Raw genomic sequence first — 17,477 nt, 5'->3', positions numbered from 1 at the left:
CCCTTCCCAATTTAAATAAATGAATAAAGGATGAATAAACATTGTCTCGTCATCATTTACGATCCATCATGTGACGTCACTGACTGTCATATTCCACAGCATCACTTCAACGTCTAAGAAAGGTCACATATGAAATAACAACAAACACAGTTATAACAACAACTTGAGGTCTATGTGAATATTCTGCTAAAAATGTAGCTGATTTTGCGGTTGTTCCGCAGTCCAGTTGTGCGGTGCGCCTCCGTGCAGCGACGTGTCAACACGCACCGGAGACACAACGGTTTGGGCTTCAAAATAAAAGCACAAACGTATCTTCCGCAACTGGCACAGTTGATTTTGAGAAGGAGAAAAAAAAAGCCATGGGCAATAAATAAATATTAAAGTTGAATATCATTAATATGATTTTAAAATAAATATATACTATGATACTGATAAGATAAATATTAAATATTAAAACATATTCAGTGTTTAATTTATCTATATTATATAATAATGAATAATATCTATATTCAACTGCAGTGACTGCAGGTCAGATTAAATTAGTTTAAACTGCTCTGATAGGCTTTCATCACAGTGTGATTACCCTTTAACCAATTCAATAAAACAAATTAAAAACAAAGTACGATTTCATTATGACTTATTAAAGTAGGATGACTTTTATTTATTATTAATCCATGAGTTCATTCTTTTGTGAGAATCTTCTTCTTTGGCTGTTCTTCTTCTTTGTTTGCCAGATCATGTATGTATGTATCATGGACCTGCTGACCTCAGACTGGGTGTGAAGCTGTAGCAGGTCAGAGATGCATGGAGGAGTTCGACCATGCAACGCTCTAAAAGTTAGGGTCAAGATTTTAAAATGGTTTGTAAAATTCACTGGTGGCCAGTGACGGGAGGCTAAAACAGGCATGATATGAGCCCTTTTGTGTTAAAAGCCAGTTAAAAGCCTTGCAGTTCTGAGTTCTGGACGACCTGAATGTGGTCAAGTGCCTTCTTATTTAAACAGGTATAAAGACTATTACAATAGTTTAAGAAATACTGTAAATTGCTTAAATGTTCAGCTCTAGTGGTGGCCCACATCCAATTGATTGGAGGGCCACATGTGGCCCGCGGGCCACGAGTTTGACACCTCTGCTTTTACATCAACAAGCACTCTGAACTATCCCTTTAAATGGTGGTTCGCTGAGCGTCTCTAACCGGAAGTGGAGGTTCCCTCACTGCGGTTACCTTGACACTGGCCAGTGAGAGAGAGCGGAGCACAAGAGCGAAACATGGCGACTGCGAACAATCCGCGGAAATTCAGCGAGAAGATCGCGCTGCACACCCAGAAGCAGGCGGAGGAGACGGCGGCCTTCGAGGAGGTGATGAAGGAGCTCAGCATTACGCGGGCAGCGAGGGTAAGTTACGCCGCTCCTCCTGTGATTAACCCCGTCCTCCTCCTTCTCCTCCCCCACCTCCTCTTCTCCGTTTGTTTTTAGCGAGCTGTCAGATATGCGTTTGTAGCACGCAGCCAGGGCAGAGGAGGTAAACAATAACAAACGACGCCTCCTGCTGCCAGCTGTTACCCCCTCCTCCTCCTTCTCCTCCTCCTCTGCGGGGACAGAGGGACGGAGCTGGCAGGAGGAGACGCTGCTGTCATGTCCAAATGGACCCTCGTCTGAAAAAGTTGTTGCTGTATTTTTTTTTTTTCCTTGTCCCACGCTAAAGGGGCGTGCGCGCGTATTTGACAGCGCGCGTTCACCTGCATCTCTGACTGTCTCCTCGTCGCGCGCACAAAACCAAGCATCATGCGTGTAGTATTATTATTATTTAAAGAAAAAAATGTTATTATTTAAATGTTTGCATGTGAATGTGTGTCTGGTCCTCTGTGCACTGTGGTTTGGTACAAACTTGTGTGACAGTTTCCTGTGTGCTCCGCGCTCACTGCAGCATGGGTGACATTTACACCAAAGATGAAGGCCCAGATTATGAGGACTATAAGCCACATGCAGCACAGGCCTCCAAAATAAATCCGACATGGAGGCAGACAGGGCTGTGGCAGCTGCTGCAGCTGATGGGCAGATGCTCTGTGGACACGGAGCTACTGCAGTGCTGCTGCTCATACTCTTATATTATGGTGTGCTGATAGAGTGGAAGTGGAATGTGCATGTGAAAAAAGAGGGTTTGTTCCTGCCGCTCCTATTAGGGGTGGGAATCACAGGGTACCCCGCTGTACGCGGTCCACGATACCGATAATATCACGATACAGCGATTCCGCGATGATCAATATACCGCACGGCAATCATGTAGCGATACATCACGATATCTGTCTAACGGAAGAAAACTAAAAAAAGTCAACGTGAAAAGTTAAAAGTGCAGGATTGCATTAAGTATGTATTGAACGTGGATGGAGCGTTTCTTAACGTAGCTTTCTCCATCATTATCCCGCTGTGAACTCACTCTTCTATACATTGTTATGTAAACAAAATATGGCCTTTTTTAAAGTTTTTCGTGGCAGAAATTGAATAGAATTAAATAGTTATTAAATTGAATTTAATAACTGCTTTCCAAAAAAATGTTTTGGTTTCTGTAGCCCTTTTCAGAGCTCAGCATGTTTCTACGGCAGCTCAAATGGACATTCTACATGGCACATGAAGGCCACCGTAGTTCCCTGACACCCCAGGGAGGAGTGAACAGAGGAGTTCTCTGTCTGTTACAATCTGCAGTCTCACCACCAGATGGCACTAATTCTTACACACTGGACCTTTAAAAATAATAGTAAACATTGCTGTGACAGGGCAAAAATCTGTGAAGCGAAAAGCGTAAACCGAAATAACCAAATTCCGATTTTTACTCCGATTCCAGCTTCTTAAATATGATTATTTTCTATACAAGACATTTGTGGATGTCTTCTTTTGGATGAAATCCAAGTTTTCCACCATTTTCTGACACTGAATCGACCAGACAAGTATAGTTTAAGTTTCACATCAACTAATGGATGAGCCAGTTGCTATAGCACATGTACACCGTAGAATAGGAGTTTCCTCCTCTTAATGGCTTCAGTCCTATCGTTTTTCTTAACGAATACACAAATATAGGAGGCTCTTGTGTGAGCCAAATTTAGACGAGTGAGTAGTGGTCGTTGGGTGTCGAGTTTCAGCCGGCTCCGTTGACTCCGTCAGCCCTTCAGCATTTGTCTCTCTGCTCTCTGTACCTGTCTTGCTGTTTACAAAGATTAGTCGTGGCCTCTTCCTGATCCTGGGATGTTACTGCAGGCAGCCTTTTGTCAACAGAGTAGGTTTACATGTATTTAAACAAACACAGTCTGAGGTCTGAGGCTTATCAAAATACACCGCCGATGCACCGCATAGTAATGGTTTTTATTAGATTTTCTACCTTGCCAACAGTGAGCAGAGGGTCTGCATGAGAGGATTTAATTGAACGATTACAGAGTTCTCTTTTAGGACATGGAACTGGAGTTTGTTTTGAAATTAAAGCCTTCACAAGGCTTTAGGGAGTTTAGACTCATTGAAAGTGCAAGTTCAGTCAATGCCAAATTCCCTCCGCAGTGCTTCAGTTCCATTTTTGCCTCACAGTGTTAGGCAGACTTTGTAACGTTTCTTTGTATCCAGTGTCAGTGCAGGTCTCGTTTTATTAGTGTACTGTTTCTGTTGTACCCGTCTCGCTCGACATGAAGAATGTCCTGTGAGTAAGTGCTTTTGGCCATTTTCCCCGAATAACTTCCTATCTCTGGCAGTTATTTACAATTTACTGCACGTTGAAATACTGTTTTAACAATTTAAAATAAAGAAAACCAAAAAGGTTTCCAGGTGTTTTTCCAACTCTCACCTCTCTGGCGACAAAGATGCGGATTCTCTGGCTTCCTGCAACAGCGCAAGTGAAATTACCGCAGTAACCACACACTGGCTTTGACGGGAAACTTCTCAGCTTTCAGAAACCACTGGAATTTTCCGATGCCACAAACCGTCGTGTAACTAGGGCGATGCAAAGTGCGCTTGTGCAAACGTGTCGTCAGCCATACACTCGGTTTTAAGGGCTAAAGCCAATATCTGCCAATACCGATATCCTGTCGATAGTATCGTGCAGCCCTAACAGGTTAGTATTAGCCAGAAAGTTTGCAAGAACGCATCTATTTTCAACTGGAGCTATATGAACGTGTCATTTCCTGTTATTTTGCCACCTCACACACTGTGCTAATAAAGACAACATGGGTCAGTATTGTGGTTTCAGTATTATACTGCAGGGTCACCGTCTGTAGTGTATAATCACACCGTTGCAATTGAGGTTTGATGAGTTTAAGAGTGTAAGACGCTCGCAGTGGCTCTCACTGGTAATAACAACAATATCTTCTTTGCTGTTTTCCTGTAAACAGTTCACGTCACCAGAGCATGAATTTGCTGCGGCTGATTTATTTTTTTATTATTATTTTTTTTGTTGAGTTCACGTCATTTCATGGTGCCTCAGCTGCCGTTGTTGTGTTTCCAGTTACAGCTACAGTCGACCCAGTATCTGCAGCTGGGACAGAACAGAGGCCAGTACTACGGAGGGTCTTTGCCAAACGTCAATCAGATCGGAAACAGCACCGTTGATGGGCCTTTTCAGGTGAGCAGCGGGTATTTCTGGACTTTTATACGGAGTTTAGAAAACAGCTGAGGTGCACAACATTTCATTTGTGTTAGGTTTGGTTGTACAGGAGAGCAGATAATCCTCTTCTGTACATACTTAATCTTCTAAAGAGAAGATTAAGTTCAATATTTACTGCGTAATAGATGTAAAATGTGATGTCTTATTACCAGATGACAATATGATTTATTACTACAGTAATGCAAGGATGGAGCCTAAAGATACAAAAGCATTGGCATGTAACACAGAACAAGCTTTTCGTTGTTTCAAATTACGAATTTGATTTGACAGTAAACTGTTTGACCCTAATTATATCCCACAACCGAATGTTATGCATTGCAGACCGGCACTTAAATAAATCATTTGTTATACTTGCAGTCAAGTTACACCACAAGCTGTGTGTGTGGACATATACAGTATGTATGTATTTATTTATTTATTTATTTATTTATTTATTTATTATCTATTTATGTTCACGCAAAGTACATTGTAGACACCTGCTTGCTTTTGTTTTTAATATTTCAAAATAAAATATAGACTTTTTTGATTGGTGCCACAAACAATAACAATATAGCTGTATTATTTTATAATCAACCATAATTTATACAGTATATTATACATATCTCTGTGGACAACTTATCTTGTTATGACATATGTGCAAAAAGGGAAACAACCTTTTTCCTTTCTATGAGAAAGAATAAAAAATAATCAGATAAAGTTGAATAAAACCTTTTTTTTATAGACTGTGAGAGTTTTTTTCTTTCCCCAGAATAAGCTACAGCACGATGACCTTTGCCGATATTAAACAGAACTAATTGGGCACTTTACCAGATCCTTTTAGTTTACATTTTTACTTTTGCAAGCTTTCTGTTCTTGTTCTTTCCTTGACTCACATGAACATCTGACGTAAGATCTCACAAACGCAAGGTTAGTGCAACTTGGGACAAGGACGACTTTCAAGCTAACTAAAGTCTGGACTGAACAGAGAAACCGTCACAGACAGCAATGACGTATTGAACTGGCACATAATATTAAAATTGTTTTTTTGTCCTTGTCAGAAATCAGTGCTGGACACAAATAGATTGACGCGACATCATGGGTTAGTGGACAGAGTCTACCGGGATCGGAACCGCATGACGTCGCCCCACAGAAAACCCCCGTCTGTTGACAAACATGGACGTCAGATATCCTTCCATGTTGTCTGCCTCTTCATCTCATTTTAAAATCATGTTATGATGGTTTATAGTTTAGAGTAGTAGTTTATTATTGAGGAGACCAAACACATATTTGATAATTAAGCACTGCAAGCTCATGTTTAATGAAGTCACAGGAATGAATGTTCCAGCTGCCAGACCTCAGCGCCAGTATTTGTCTTAACCTGAGATCTCACATTGACAGCTGTCCATATGGATCACTGTATCTTTCACCACCACCTGATACCAGCTGGAGGAGGTAAGACAAGTCTCTAAGGATGAAACATAGTCTGTCTGTGTGTGTGTGTGTGTGTGTGTGTGTGTGTGTGTGTGTGCGTGCATGTTTGGATACTGGAAAAACTCAGAACACACTTCCTTACACAATCCAAAGTATATTTTTGGTAAATGAAAAGCTAAATTAAATGCTTAAATGTTGTTATTCTTTGGTGTTTTGGATGTTGTTATGAGTGCTGTTCTTGCTCACCAAGAGATTTCGCTTTAAATGCTTTGTATGCCACAGGAATAATACATTTGCGGTTCATTTGATTTTTGCACATATGAGTGCAGTATTTGGAAATGTCCTTAATTGGACTTCACGGTCCTCCGTGTGACTTCCTTGTGCTGCAGGACAAACTCTGACTCAGCTCTGCACCAGAGCACACTGACACCTGCTCAGCAGGCCGCTTTCACCGGAGGATCCCAGGAGCTGCTGCCAAAACGAGGTACACGTCAAAGAGAAACATAACATTTGAGACGTTGCTGTGGCCTCTGCATTTAACCCATCCTATTTTATGCACCAGAAGTGAACACACACACACACACACACACACAAACCGGGCACAGGAGCAGTGGGCAGCGCTTATCTGTGCCCGGGGAGGAATGGAGGTAGGGATGGGAATCGGTATTGGTCCGATACTGGTCAAAATCACTGGATCGGATATTGTACAGATAAAAAAGCAAAAAGCATTTTAGTCATGTTTGGGCTGTTAATTTCTTCTTTTTGGGAGAGCAATATGTGTTAAACAGTTGGACAATTATGTCTTTGAAATGACTCAGCACAAAATGTGCTGTTTGGTGAAGGTTTACGCTCAGATAAGGGAAAATGTCCGATTGAGCAGGGCGAATCTAAGTGTTTGATGATCTTCTTTGTTTATGGCGGTGTGAGACATATGGTTTAGTTTCTGAAGCACTTTGGTTATATTTTCATAAATCTCAAAGTGGAGACACTGCACTCACTGCATTGTCTTTGAATGTCCGTCCACAAATAAATGAGGACACGTGGGCTGGGCTTATTATAAGCTCATACATGCTGGACATCTGTAAACCCAAGAGACTAAGGAGATTTTACTTTCTTTCTTTCTTTCTTTCTTTCTTTCTTTCTTTCTCTGTCTTTAAATCCCCAGTTCTCCTGCTCACTGTACCAGGCTCCGAAGCAATTAAACAAGAGGCTGATGAAGATGGACAGGAAGAGGAATGGGACTGTAAAAAGGTGAACCATCCTTACACCACAAATAATTGTTTTCTTTTCTGGCAGTTTTTTTCCTCCACAAGACTGTAGCTGTAGTTTTTCTCCCACCCCTCCCCTTTAGAACATTTTAAGGTCCAAGCCCTGCAAAGTTCCCGGAATCAAGTGAGTGTTTTTTTTTATCTTCTAATTTAAGTCATCCTGTGGATATGTACTCAAAAGCCTTATTAATGCAGTGAAGTGATGTTGTAGCTGTAGCTGCACATGATCAGCTTCAAATTAAGTGTGTATTTACATAAATTTAAATAAGCATGAATAAATATGGCTTTGAACTGAAGCCAACCTTCTTTAATTTGAGTGTATTTTCAAGTAATTTTTAGTATTCTGCACAGGCAGCGCAGTGTTTCTGTGCTTTTATTTCATTACTGACAAAAACAAGGTGAATACATTTCTCTCGTGTTCACTGCATCCTTCCTGTGCTCTGCAGCATATTTCCATCTCCAGACCAACAGCTGACCACTACACTCAAACCTGCAGCCCTCAACACTGGCGGTTCTCTGCCTGACCTGACCAACATCCAATTCCCTCCTCCGCTGCCCACCCCGCTCGACACGGACGACACGGCAGCTGCCTCGTTCGGCTCCTCCAGCAGCATACAGATCCTGGCAAACACACAAGGTTGGACAATGTGGGATTCCCCTGTAATTAAATGCAGCATATCAGACGAGTTGCTGTTAAAGATGATTTTCTTTTTTTTTCTTTTTTTGTTTGTTTGTGTGCTGGGTAGGAGGGAACGCCTCTCAGTCCCCAGTAACCATGGAAATGGAGCCTGGGCAGGACAACATGGTTCCTCTCATTGTGAATACAGGAGACTCCCACCAGCAACAGAACCTCACACTCTCCCCTTCTTCTCCACCTCTCAGTCTCTCTCAGGTACGGGCCTGCTCTCCACCCTGAATGAAATGAACCACGCAAGCTTAAAGAAATGTGTTGTACTGTATTAAGTCACAGATTGACCTTGATGTGTCATCGGAGATTAAGGAAACGTTGAATCGAAGTACTGGCTTCACTGTTTATTGACCGTTTCATTTGTGAGCAGCAAACTCTGTTTCTGCTTTGGTGTGGTGTGCCACCCACAGCCACCAACCCAATAAAATGCACCTCGTATCATTTCAACAGCAGACTTAGTTAAACAGTGACCTGTAGCAAAGTGATAAAAACTAGAGGAGAAGAGAACCAAGCGTCTGCAGTAGAGAGGAGTTAAAGTGTAGATGGCTACAAGTGGAAGTTGAAGATATGCTGTTTTTTTAATATATATATTTAATATATAATGTTTTACAGACGGTTATTATTGTCTCCTCTCATAATGTCACTGTCAATCTTTTCCTGTTGCTGATGTGAAAATGAAGTAAAGTTGTATTTTTTTTTTTATTTCATTCTAATTCACTGTCCACAAAAATAAACCAGACAGTGAGAATGTCGTGTACGTGTACGTGTACCGTACGTGTTTGCAGGGTTGAAATACCTCAGTGGTTTTCACCGTGTTTGAGAACTTCATCCCTCTTTCTGTCACGTTGTTCCTTTCAGGCAGCGATCAACGCGATGAACCTTGAGCAGCAGCTGTCGCAGTATGCCTTCTTTAGCCAGCAGCCGGTGTCCCAGACGCACCAGAACCAGCAAGTAAGTAACACTTCAACTGCTGACATATGTATGTAGACTTATTGTGATTTAAGAAGGAATTGTTATTATGATTATTTATATTATATCAAGATTAGTCCAGTAAGCAAAACAATCACATTTTTCTGGTTCTGCCAAAATCGAAACATGATTGGTATATGCATGATAGGATGCAACCTCCTAAAGAAGCACGAGCAGCTATATATTGCTAAGCAATAAGACGACAAATGAAAGATTTAGAACTAACCCTTTGATGTGTGAGTCAAATATGTTAAAATTAGGCCTTGTATAACCTTGTTTGGCTTTGTCTGAAGGCCAACGGTAAATGGCCGGAGGAAATTTGTGGCTGGTCAGCATACTGCATAAGAGCAGAGAGTGATGGACTGTATTTGTGATAAGCTCATATTAAAACTATATAAAATGACTGTATATCATTAATATCTATTGTCCTTTTTTCTTTTCAGCAGACAAGTCCGGTCCAGCTCCAGTCGACCGTGAACTCTTGCTCCACGATAGACGACCACACGTCCTCGCAAACAAACATGATCATGGACATGAGCACGGTGAGCAGCGCACACACCTGTCTGCACCACACGTGATTCTGCCTGCTGGCATTACACACACACACACACACACACACACACACACACACACACACTACACGCTGCTTTACTGAAGGACACGCCACAGTTCAATGTTATTAATCGAGCACAGTAGTGGTTTAGTCTGCTTCAGTAACAGGTTAAAAACATCCCATCTGTGGGTCAAAACTTATATTTCATACTTATTCTGGACAGTACTAAAATCACTTAAAATAAGGATGAATAAGAGCAATAAGTGAGTGGTTTCTCTCTTATTTCAAATGTATGTTTAAACATGATTTGTCTTACTTTGCATGCTTAGTGCAGATCTAAAAAACCCTGGATTAATGCAAAAACATAAAGGAATGTAAATGCTTTTGCAAGGCACTGTGCGTCGTTCAGATCTTGGCTCTCACTGCTCTACTTGTGTTGCAGTAGAAATGTGTTTGGATTACTGCACAAATGAAGTGCCCTACTTTTTCCCTCATCCCAGTTCCACTGCAGTGGAGACCTATCATTGTGTTAATAAACCCTGAATAAGCATCTCATCTACAATCATCGAGCTTCTGTTCTTTTCTGCTTTGTTTCCAGAAGTGGTTTAAAAACATGTTCCCTCCCTTTTTAGCCCCGTGAATCTTAGCTGTTCAGTTATAACACGCTGATGGACAATATCATTGTTTCTTTCAGTTTCTTGAGAGTTCAGAGCTACTGCAGTGATTATAATTGCACTAGTTTTTATCTTTATCCAGAAACCTTGAACTGCTTCATCACTTCTACATCCCGCGCTACCACTAACATATCTATGCACATATTAGGGCTGTGGTGAATCGAACCCCTGTTAGATATCGAGTGATAAGAGGTATTTTTTCATTTGATACGCCTCAAACTCTGAATTACATGATAATAAATCTGTATTTCGCTGTTGTTTGTTGGGTCATTTAAGTTTGATTTAATTATCAGGATAGAAATTCCATTTTGTTTTATCTTTGAATTTATTTTTACTTTCTTGTCCTGTTGATTTTTGAACTAACAGAAAACCAGATCTCCTTAGACCCTTTTAGTGTTAGTGATTCACATTATTTTCCCTAACTCGCGCAACTGTGTGGGGTTGTAAGATTAAATGTAGTGACTCAGTGATTCCTGCAATTAGGGTTCCTGCTGCTCGAACTGATGCTGGAAGAACACAAGTGTTTCTCAGTCCTCGAGACCCACTGCCTGATTGAAATAAATGGGTCGCTACCAGGCTTTTGCAGAGGGCAGTGGGTCTCGTGGACCAGAATTTGCAAACACTGGTATAGAAATCAACCAATTAATAGTTTTAGTTGATTAACTGACTCAGATAAGTCATTTTACACCCCTATTGGAATTGACGGTCACTGGCTCAGCTGCCATGTGGCGATGCATATCACTGCTCTGAATGGAGGCTACACAATCTGCTGACTAGTAGCACAAACTATGCTGTGGGATATTTCTCTTCTGAAGAATCATAAAAACAACAGACTCTATGAAACGAAACAGTGCAGACTGAATCAATTTGCGCATTAGAGCTAGAGTGAGTAATGTTTAGTCTGCCACATGGTGAGCTTCGAGGTGCATTCAGCGAACCTTGTTCATTTCATAGAGTTAACTTACTAAATGCCTTTTGCTGATGCCTTTAAGGAACCAAATACTTGCCGCTGCTGCCCCCATGTAGTAATAAATACACAAATAATTCTCTGTTGGGTCTAATTCTTCAAACTGAAAAAATCCACTATTGGTCAAACTCCTATCTAAATCTATTTAATTCTAATATGAGCACATTAGCACACGCAGACGCCAACACACATCCTCAGTTCCTCTGTCGACTATAACTCAAACATATCCTCTTGTATCAGACCTCCTCCCTCCAACAGTACCGCAATAGGGTCGGATCGTCTGCCAATCAGTCGCCAACCTCCCCTGTCTCCAATCAAGGATTCTCACCTGGAGGCTCACCTCAAGTAAGGGCGTGTGAACTAACAACTCGCTCCGTATAAACGTCACCGTCCCCTGCATCGCAGTTCTATGGTTGCCTAGTCGGACTCTGTTGACCCCTGCAGCTGCTTTTATTGTGTCCACACAAGTAGATCTGGGCAAAAACGTAAAGCATGTCAATTTATTTCATGCACTTGTGCAAGATGTTTCAAATCATATTGATAAGCTATTTAAAAAAAAAAATATTGATAATATATGATAATATTAAGATAATCTGATATGACTGTGTACCATAGACTGTATATAAGACATAGGTATATAAGTGAAACTTAGGAAGTAGGATAGCAATAGCAGGTTAGCCACCAGGGGGCGACTCCGCTGGTTGCAAGAAGAACATTTGAATATCATGCCGATTTTCCACCACATGGTCCCGGCACAACTCGCCTCTGTGCGGCATGGCACGTTTTTCTTTTGCTTTTCCATTAGCGATAGTACCTGGTATTTTTGGCGAGGTTCCAAGTGACAAACAAACCCTGCCGTGCTGGGATGACCCCGCCCACATTGAGGAGGTACTATATTGCAATGAAAAAACAACCAAACCGTGTAGAGTTGAGCCGCGCCGAGGCGTGTCAAATCGTGCCGGGACCATGTCGTGGGAAAAGTGGGATTAGTCTCTGAGATAATACGTCTCAATTGATTTCTAACAGTCAGCTTACATTTTCTAAGGAGTTAGAGGAAACTGTATGATGAAGCATGGCACAAATGAGTGGATACCAGAGTGACTGACAACTGCTATCATTCAATAGGTGCCTGGTTGCAGGTCACATCTGTGAATTTCTGGTGTCAAATACTGACATTACCGCTTAAATCACAAATCTGTACAGCCTTACGATAGGATTATACAGTGATGGTTTTAATGTTAAATACTGACACAGTGGGAATCCCGTAGTTCCTCTTTTGCCCAGATCTGACTGCCAGTCCCTTCAAATACACACAGTGTCACTGATGTGTTGTGATGTAGCTGTGTCCCTAACCTCCCTCCTGCTGCTTCTGTGGTATGTGCGTTGCGTCTCCAATGTCTCCTCTGCAGTCCTGCTGTATTAGACTGTGTGCTCCACTTTGAATGTGAATAAGACATTTGTGTTCGTTGTGGGGTTTTGTATCAGCGTCGAAGGGGAGATTTCGGGGAGAAGCTGCAGAGAATTTCTGTGGCTGAACAAAAAAAACAACACACTGGCTGGGTGGTGCTTTTAGATAAACTGAACACACCCAAAGTAAACATGGTAACTGGCAATCTCTGTCTGATTCAGTAAATCACCCACTCCTTGTACTTTTAAGTCAATAAAACGGTGACTTACAGGTTAAAAAATGTGGTGTGTAACCATTAACTATAAACAAATTACATTCAAAGATACTGTGTCACTCATTGATACTCCATCGCTGCACACAGGAAGACATTTGTTTTATTTTCGAGGCAACATTGTGTTAGTGAATGAGACAGCTGCAGTCATGCTTGTGTATGACTGAAAAGACAAAGAAGCCCCCGTTAAAATGTTCAGAAGTACATTCTACTGCTCAAAAAACACCAGTTGTCCAGCAGTTTGATGAGATAAATATGCGCTGCTGCTGTATACACACAAATGCTCCCTCAGTCACGTCTGATAGTATTGTTTGACAGCGCCTGTTTTCAGATGAAGGACGCAGCAAACGGTTTATTTTATGGGTTTTCTTAACAGGGACAGTGAACATTGTAATCGTGCCAGAATAGCTAATAGGCTTTTTTTCCATCTGTAGTCTCTGGGCAGATGTCAAAAAGTCATTCTCCGAACAGAAAAATACAAATAATGTTAAATTTTTTCCTCTTCACAGAGGCAAATTCAGGCTCTACAGTTTGAAGATGTATGTTAAATTTAGTTTTTTACAAACAAATAGACAACATAATAATCATCTAGCATTTTTATGCTTAATTTAATGTGCTTCTGTGGACACACAGTGGAGTTGTTCTCCTCGTGTGCACGTGGGTGCACTTGTCCAGTTACGCCAGTTTCCTCCCACAGTCCAAAAACATGCAGATTACATTAAATGGACACTGTAAATTGACTGTAGGTGTAAATATGAGAGTAAATGGCTGTTTGTCTCTATGTGTTGGCCCCACCTTTTGCCCTGCGTCAACTGGGATTGGCCCCAGTGGCCCCCGTGACCCTCATGTGGAGGATAAAGCGGTAGACGATGAGTGAATGAATTTGCTTGTGTGATTTTGAATGTTTGAGACGTTGTCAACCAAAAAGGAACATGGTGAGTGAAAGTGACGTTTTGCTGTATGTTTGTGTTCATTTGTATGCGTCTGTCCTGCTGTTTGCTCAGCCAACTCAATTCCTTTGCTGAGCTGAAGTGGCTCACTCGTAGTCCTGAGATTATTCACTGGCTGAACCACAGCTGACAGGCTGTGTGCTCCATTATCCTGCTCTGCCCTGTGGGGACATCTGCGGCACACACAGATAATTTGGTTTTGAACGAGGAGGAGCATGGCTTCGGAATATGATCCAATTACTTATACATTAAGAGGCCACAGTGAAACAGGAGAGTTTCTGATGCTGGTTCTCTCGCAGGGAACTCAAACGAGAAACTTCAAGAGAATCGGCTTGCACTGCGTTGAGTCAGTGGAGGAGAATACAGTCACAGAGGGAATATATTCTCAACCATTCACTTTATTCTTTGGTTTTAATTTCATGTGGTTCATGTTGATCAAAGCACCAGAGGAAGCTCATGAGGAGATAGTGAAACGACCCCATCCTCATTAACAGCTTATTGGCATGTGAATAGTTTTCAACAAACTGATTTTTTAATCTACGTATTTACTTATTTATTGCTTATGTAAAAAGTCATTTGGGTATCTTATAAGTAACTCACTGAAATATTTATAATATGGTTATGCAAATACTGCATTATTAAAAACAGCAGGCTCCAAATTCTCGTGTGGACTGTTGAATGTTTGTGAAACATCCTGCAACAATGTAAATGTTTCTCTCCTGTGTACATTTCATCCTCTTACGTCAGTACAGTCAGTTGTAGCCGTGTGTCACGTCTGAGCCCAGTTAGTCTCAAATGTTTAGTTTAAACTCAAGTTTTAAAAAGAAAATATCCATCCACAGTTCCAGATGTGTTGAGGTGATTTTCAGCAGTTTGTTGTTTCCGTGTTGTGACTGCTTTGACTGTGTCCTTTCAATAATCCAAGTGTTCTGTTCTGCAGTTGCGTGCAAGTGTTTGCATATTTTTTATTTATTTTTTAATGAAAAGAACAAAGAACAATGACTGTGAAAACAGACATTTAAAATGTTATCGCATGACTACTTGTTTCACAAATTGAAGCCTAGTAAACAGTAATTTTTCTAAAAAAAGAAATTGATACAGTTGAATCTGAAGAGAGGCAAGATATTCGTTTGTCATCTACATTCGTAGTCGTTAGTGCCTGCAGTTTAATAAACAGGTTTTGTCTGTTGTCGTCTTGCAGCATAACTCCATACTGGGCAGCGTGTTCGCTGACTTCTATGACCAGCAGCTCCCGTCCATTCAGGCCAGTGCGCTCTCACAACAGGTACGGTCAAGGGTCTGTGTTTACTTCTGCGTTCTCCCTGCGCTCGCATGTGATGGTGCAGTCGCGGCGGAACCTGTACTCACACTTCTTTCTGCTGTGAGTACCAGTTGGAGCAGTTCAACATGTTTGAAACACCCATCGGCTCTGACCAGACCTCCACCCTCAACTACTCCCAGGCACTTATGATGGGTTTGAGTGGTGGCCACTGCAACCTTCAAGATGCACAGCACCTGGGCTACAGTAGCCATGGCAACATCCCCAATATCATCCTCACAGGTGCTACTTCAACTCATTATGTGGCTTCTTGAGTCTATATCACAAGTGGCCTATTACAGCAAAGAGATCTAAAGTGTGGATGTGTAAAGCCCCAGAGTAAACGGAAGTGTGTTTGCATGTCCCTTTTTAATCTAGGGCTGCAACTCGTGCTTTTTTTTTGTTTGTTTTTTTAATTATTGACTGTTGTTTGGTCCACTTAATGCCAAAAATATAGAAGAATACAATATTAATGTTTCTGAAACCACAAAATAGCCATGTTCTCAAATGTCTTTGTGTTTGTCGTCAGAGAGGAGCAGAGAAACAGCGATGTAGGATCTCCACCTTCAAATAATGTATAAAATGCATAGGCTGGTCTGAACCGCTTCAGCGGTGTCGTTGTCTTGTCAACGAATGCACATGCATGCACGTGTATTTTTCCCGCAGGTGTAACAAACAACACCGTTTACCAAATGTGGGTGGAACCCGAGAGCAAGATTGTGCTACTTTAAAGGTCAGGTGTCTTAAGAATTTGCATCAAATAGTGACATCTAGTGGTGAGATTGAAGAGCACAAAACAAAAGAAAGGACTTGGCTCACCATCTCTCTCTCTTTCCACTCTCCCACTTGCTCTGTTGTGAAGGCAGAAATAGTTTTCGTTTGTATAGTCAGCCACTTCCCAATGTGAAATGCACGTCCATTTTGGGCTCCTGTAGAACCGTGGAGGCACAGGATGGTGGCCTTCATAAAGCGAGGCTCTTTGCTGAAGTACATATAAAAAAAAGACGTAGTCTATTTCAACTTCTGTCAATAAACCCGCCTGAATGTTACACACTGCACCTTCAAGATCAGAGAATTAGTTTCCATTCAAAAGAATTGACAGCTAATGTAGTTGCTGATAACCGTTTGATTGAATCCATTTAAAATGACGACAAATGTTTGTTACATTCAAACCGTTGTCCACACAACTCGTTTTATTTGAAAGCACAAAGAAATGCCCATGAAAACAGGTTGTTTAGCAGTGACGTTGTTTCAGAGGCGGAATATTAACATCCTCCACAAAACAAGAATCCACAGAGCTGCAGCTCGAACGTAATCATCATCAATCGTTTATCAATCAAGTGATGGTTGCAGCCCTAATATAGTCACAGTTTGTTGAAGAAAATCTAAAACCAATGAAAAAAAACATTCATTGCTTTATTTTTCCACATGTCTTTGTTCAGTGAGTGGAGAGTCTCCACCCAGCCTGCCTAAGGACCTAACCGGCTGCCTGTCCACAGATGTCAGCTTTGATATCGACTCCCAGTTCCCGCTGGACGACCTCAAAATCGACCCGCTGACGCTCGACGGACTGCACATGCTCAACGACCCAGACATGGTCCTCGCTGACCCCGCCACGGAGGACGCATTCCGCCTCGATCGACTCTAACCCCTTGACACAGTACGTTTATGCACAGGTGTGTGAAAGCTATTGCCCTGGGAGGGAGGGCGGGAGGGGTTGGTGGCGGTGGTGGTGTTGAAGGATTGTCATCTGAGATGATAAAACTAGACAGAGCACATTTGTGGAAACCGTTGGCAAAGTCTGTGCTTTAGCAGTGATTCCACACCAAGCAACCCAATCGAGCTCCACACGAGAGCTTTCCAAAAGAAAGACTTTTCTAAGAAAATGCATTGACATTGCTGCCAGCCTCTCCTCTGTTTAGGCATGAATTATGTTTGTGGTTCAGCCGTCGAATTTTGATTGATTTCACTTACTAAAGGGAGTCTAAAAAGCAGCCTGCATCTCTTTTCATGACTGACCATAGAGCAAAAACCTTAACAAAGAATCTCAGCAGCTCAATCACTCAGAGGAAGCACCTGCTCATTTTAACCTTGCTCTGTGCCATGCTGGTCATTCACAGTAGTCCACTCAGCACAGATATTAGTTCTGGTCCCTTTCTGGTCCCGTTTGATTTGAGCGAAGCTGTAAAGACTCGAGTGATGACGCCGACGATGATAATGATGATGATGACGAGTCATTGTTTTAAGTTATTTTTAGGTGATACAGAATTTAGATTTTTTTTTTTTCGACGTGGTAAAAAAGCATTCATCAGTTATGCATTAGATCACAATCACTGTGCATACTTGTTTTGCCTTAAGAG

General features: G+C 41.6%; 1 protein-coding gene across 3 annotated transcripts; it reads left to right on the top strand.

Annotated features, from left to right (window-relative positions):
* The first annotated feature begins 1,244 nt into the window (after nucleotides 1-1,244).
* crtc1a (CREB regulated transcription coactivator 1a) lies at nucleotides 1,245-16,816 on the top strand. 3 transcript variants are annotated; one of them, XM_058633000.1, is made up of 15 exons: nucleotides 1,245-1,394; nucleotides 4,483-4,599; nucleotides 5,679-5,806; nucleotides 6,013-6,072; nucleotides 6,441-6,535; nucleotides 7,217-7,302; nucleotides 7,403-7,443; nucleotides 7,766-7,956; nucleotides 8,066-8,211; nucleotides 8,866-8,958; nucleotides 9,423-9,518; nucleotides 11,411-11,515; nucleotides 15,001-15,084; nucleotides 15,192-15,360; nucleotides 16,560-16,816. In XM_058633000.1, the coding sequence occupies exons 1-15, from the start codon at nucleotides 1,269-1,271 to the stop codon at nucleotides 16,763-16,765; spliced, it is 1,743 nt and encodes a 580-aa protein (XP_058488983.1). In that variant the 5' UTR covers nucleotides 1,245-1,268; the 3' UTR covers nucleotides 16,766-16,816. The 3 variants fall into 3 exon arrangements, with proteins under 3 accessions (XP_058488983.1, XP_058488974.1, XP_058488992.1); XM_058632991.1 differs by having other exon boundaries at nucleotides 9,420-9,518; XM_058633009.1 differs by lacking the exon at nucleotides 11,411-11,515 and having other exon boundaries at nucleotides 9,420-9,518.
* Nucleotides 16,817-17,477: the final 661 nt, after the last annotated feature.

This window comes from Solea solea, chromosome 1, assembly GCF_958295425.1.
Source record: "Solea solea chromosome 1, fSolSol10.1, whole genome shotgun sequence".
In the NCBI taxonomy this organism is placed as follows: Eukaryota; Metazoa; Chordata; class Actinopteri; order Pleuronectiformes; family Soleidae; genus Solea; species Solea solea.
The sequence above is the reverse complement of the archived record's forward strand: the minus strand, read 5'-3'. Positions and strand labels throughout refer to the sequence as shown.

Excerpts from the sequence above, each read along its gene's own strand:
- crtc1a (XM_058632991.1), top strand. The coding sequence starts at position 1,269 with ATGGCGACTGCGAACAATCCGCGGAAATTCAGCGAGAAGATCGCGCTG. Across the intron at positions 11,516-15,000 it reads CACCTGGAGGCTCACCTCAA|CATAACTCCATACTGGGCAG; the intron begins GTAAGGGCGTGT and ends GTCGTCTTGCAG. Across the intron at positions 15,361-16,559 it reads CCCCAATATCATCCTCACAG|TGAGTGGAGAGTCTCCACCC; the intron begins GTGCTACTTCAA and ends GTCTTTGTTCAG.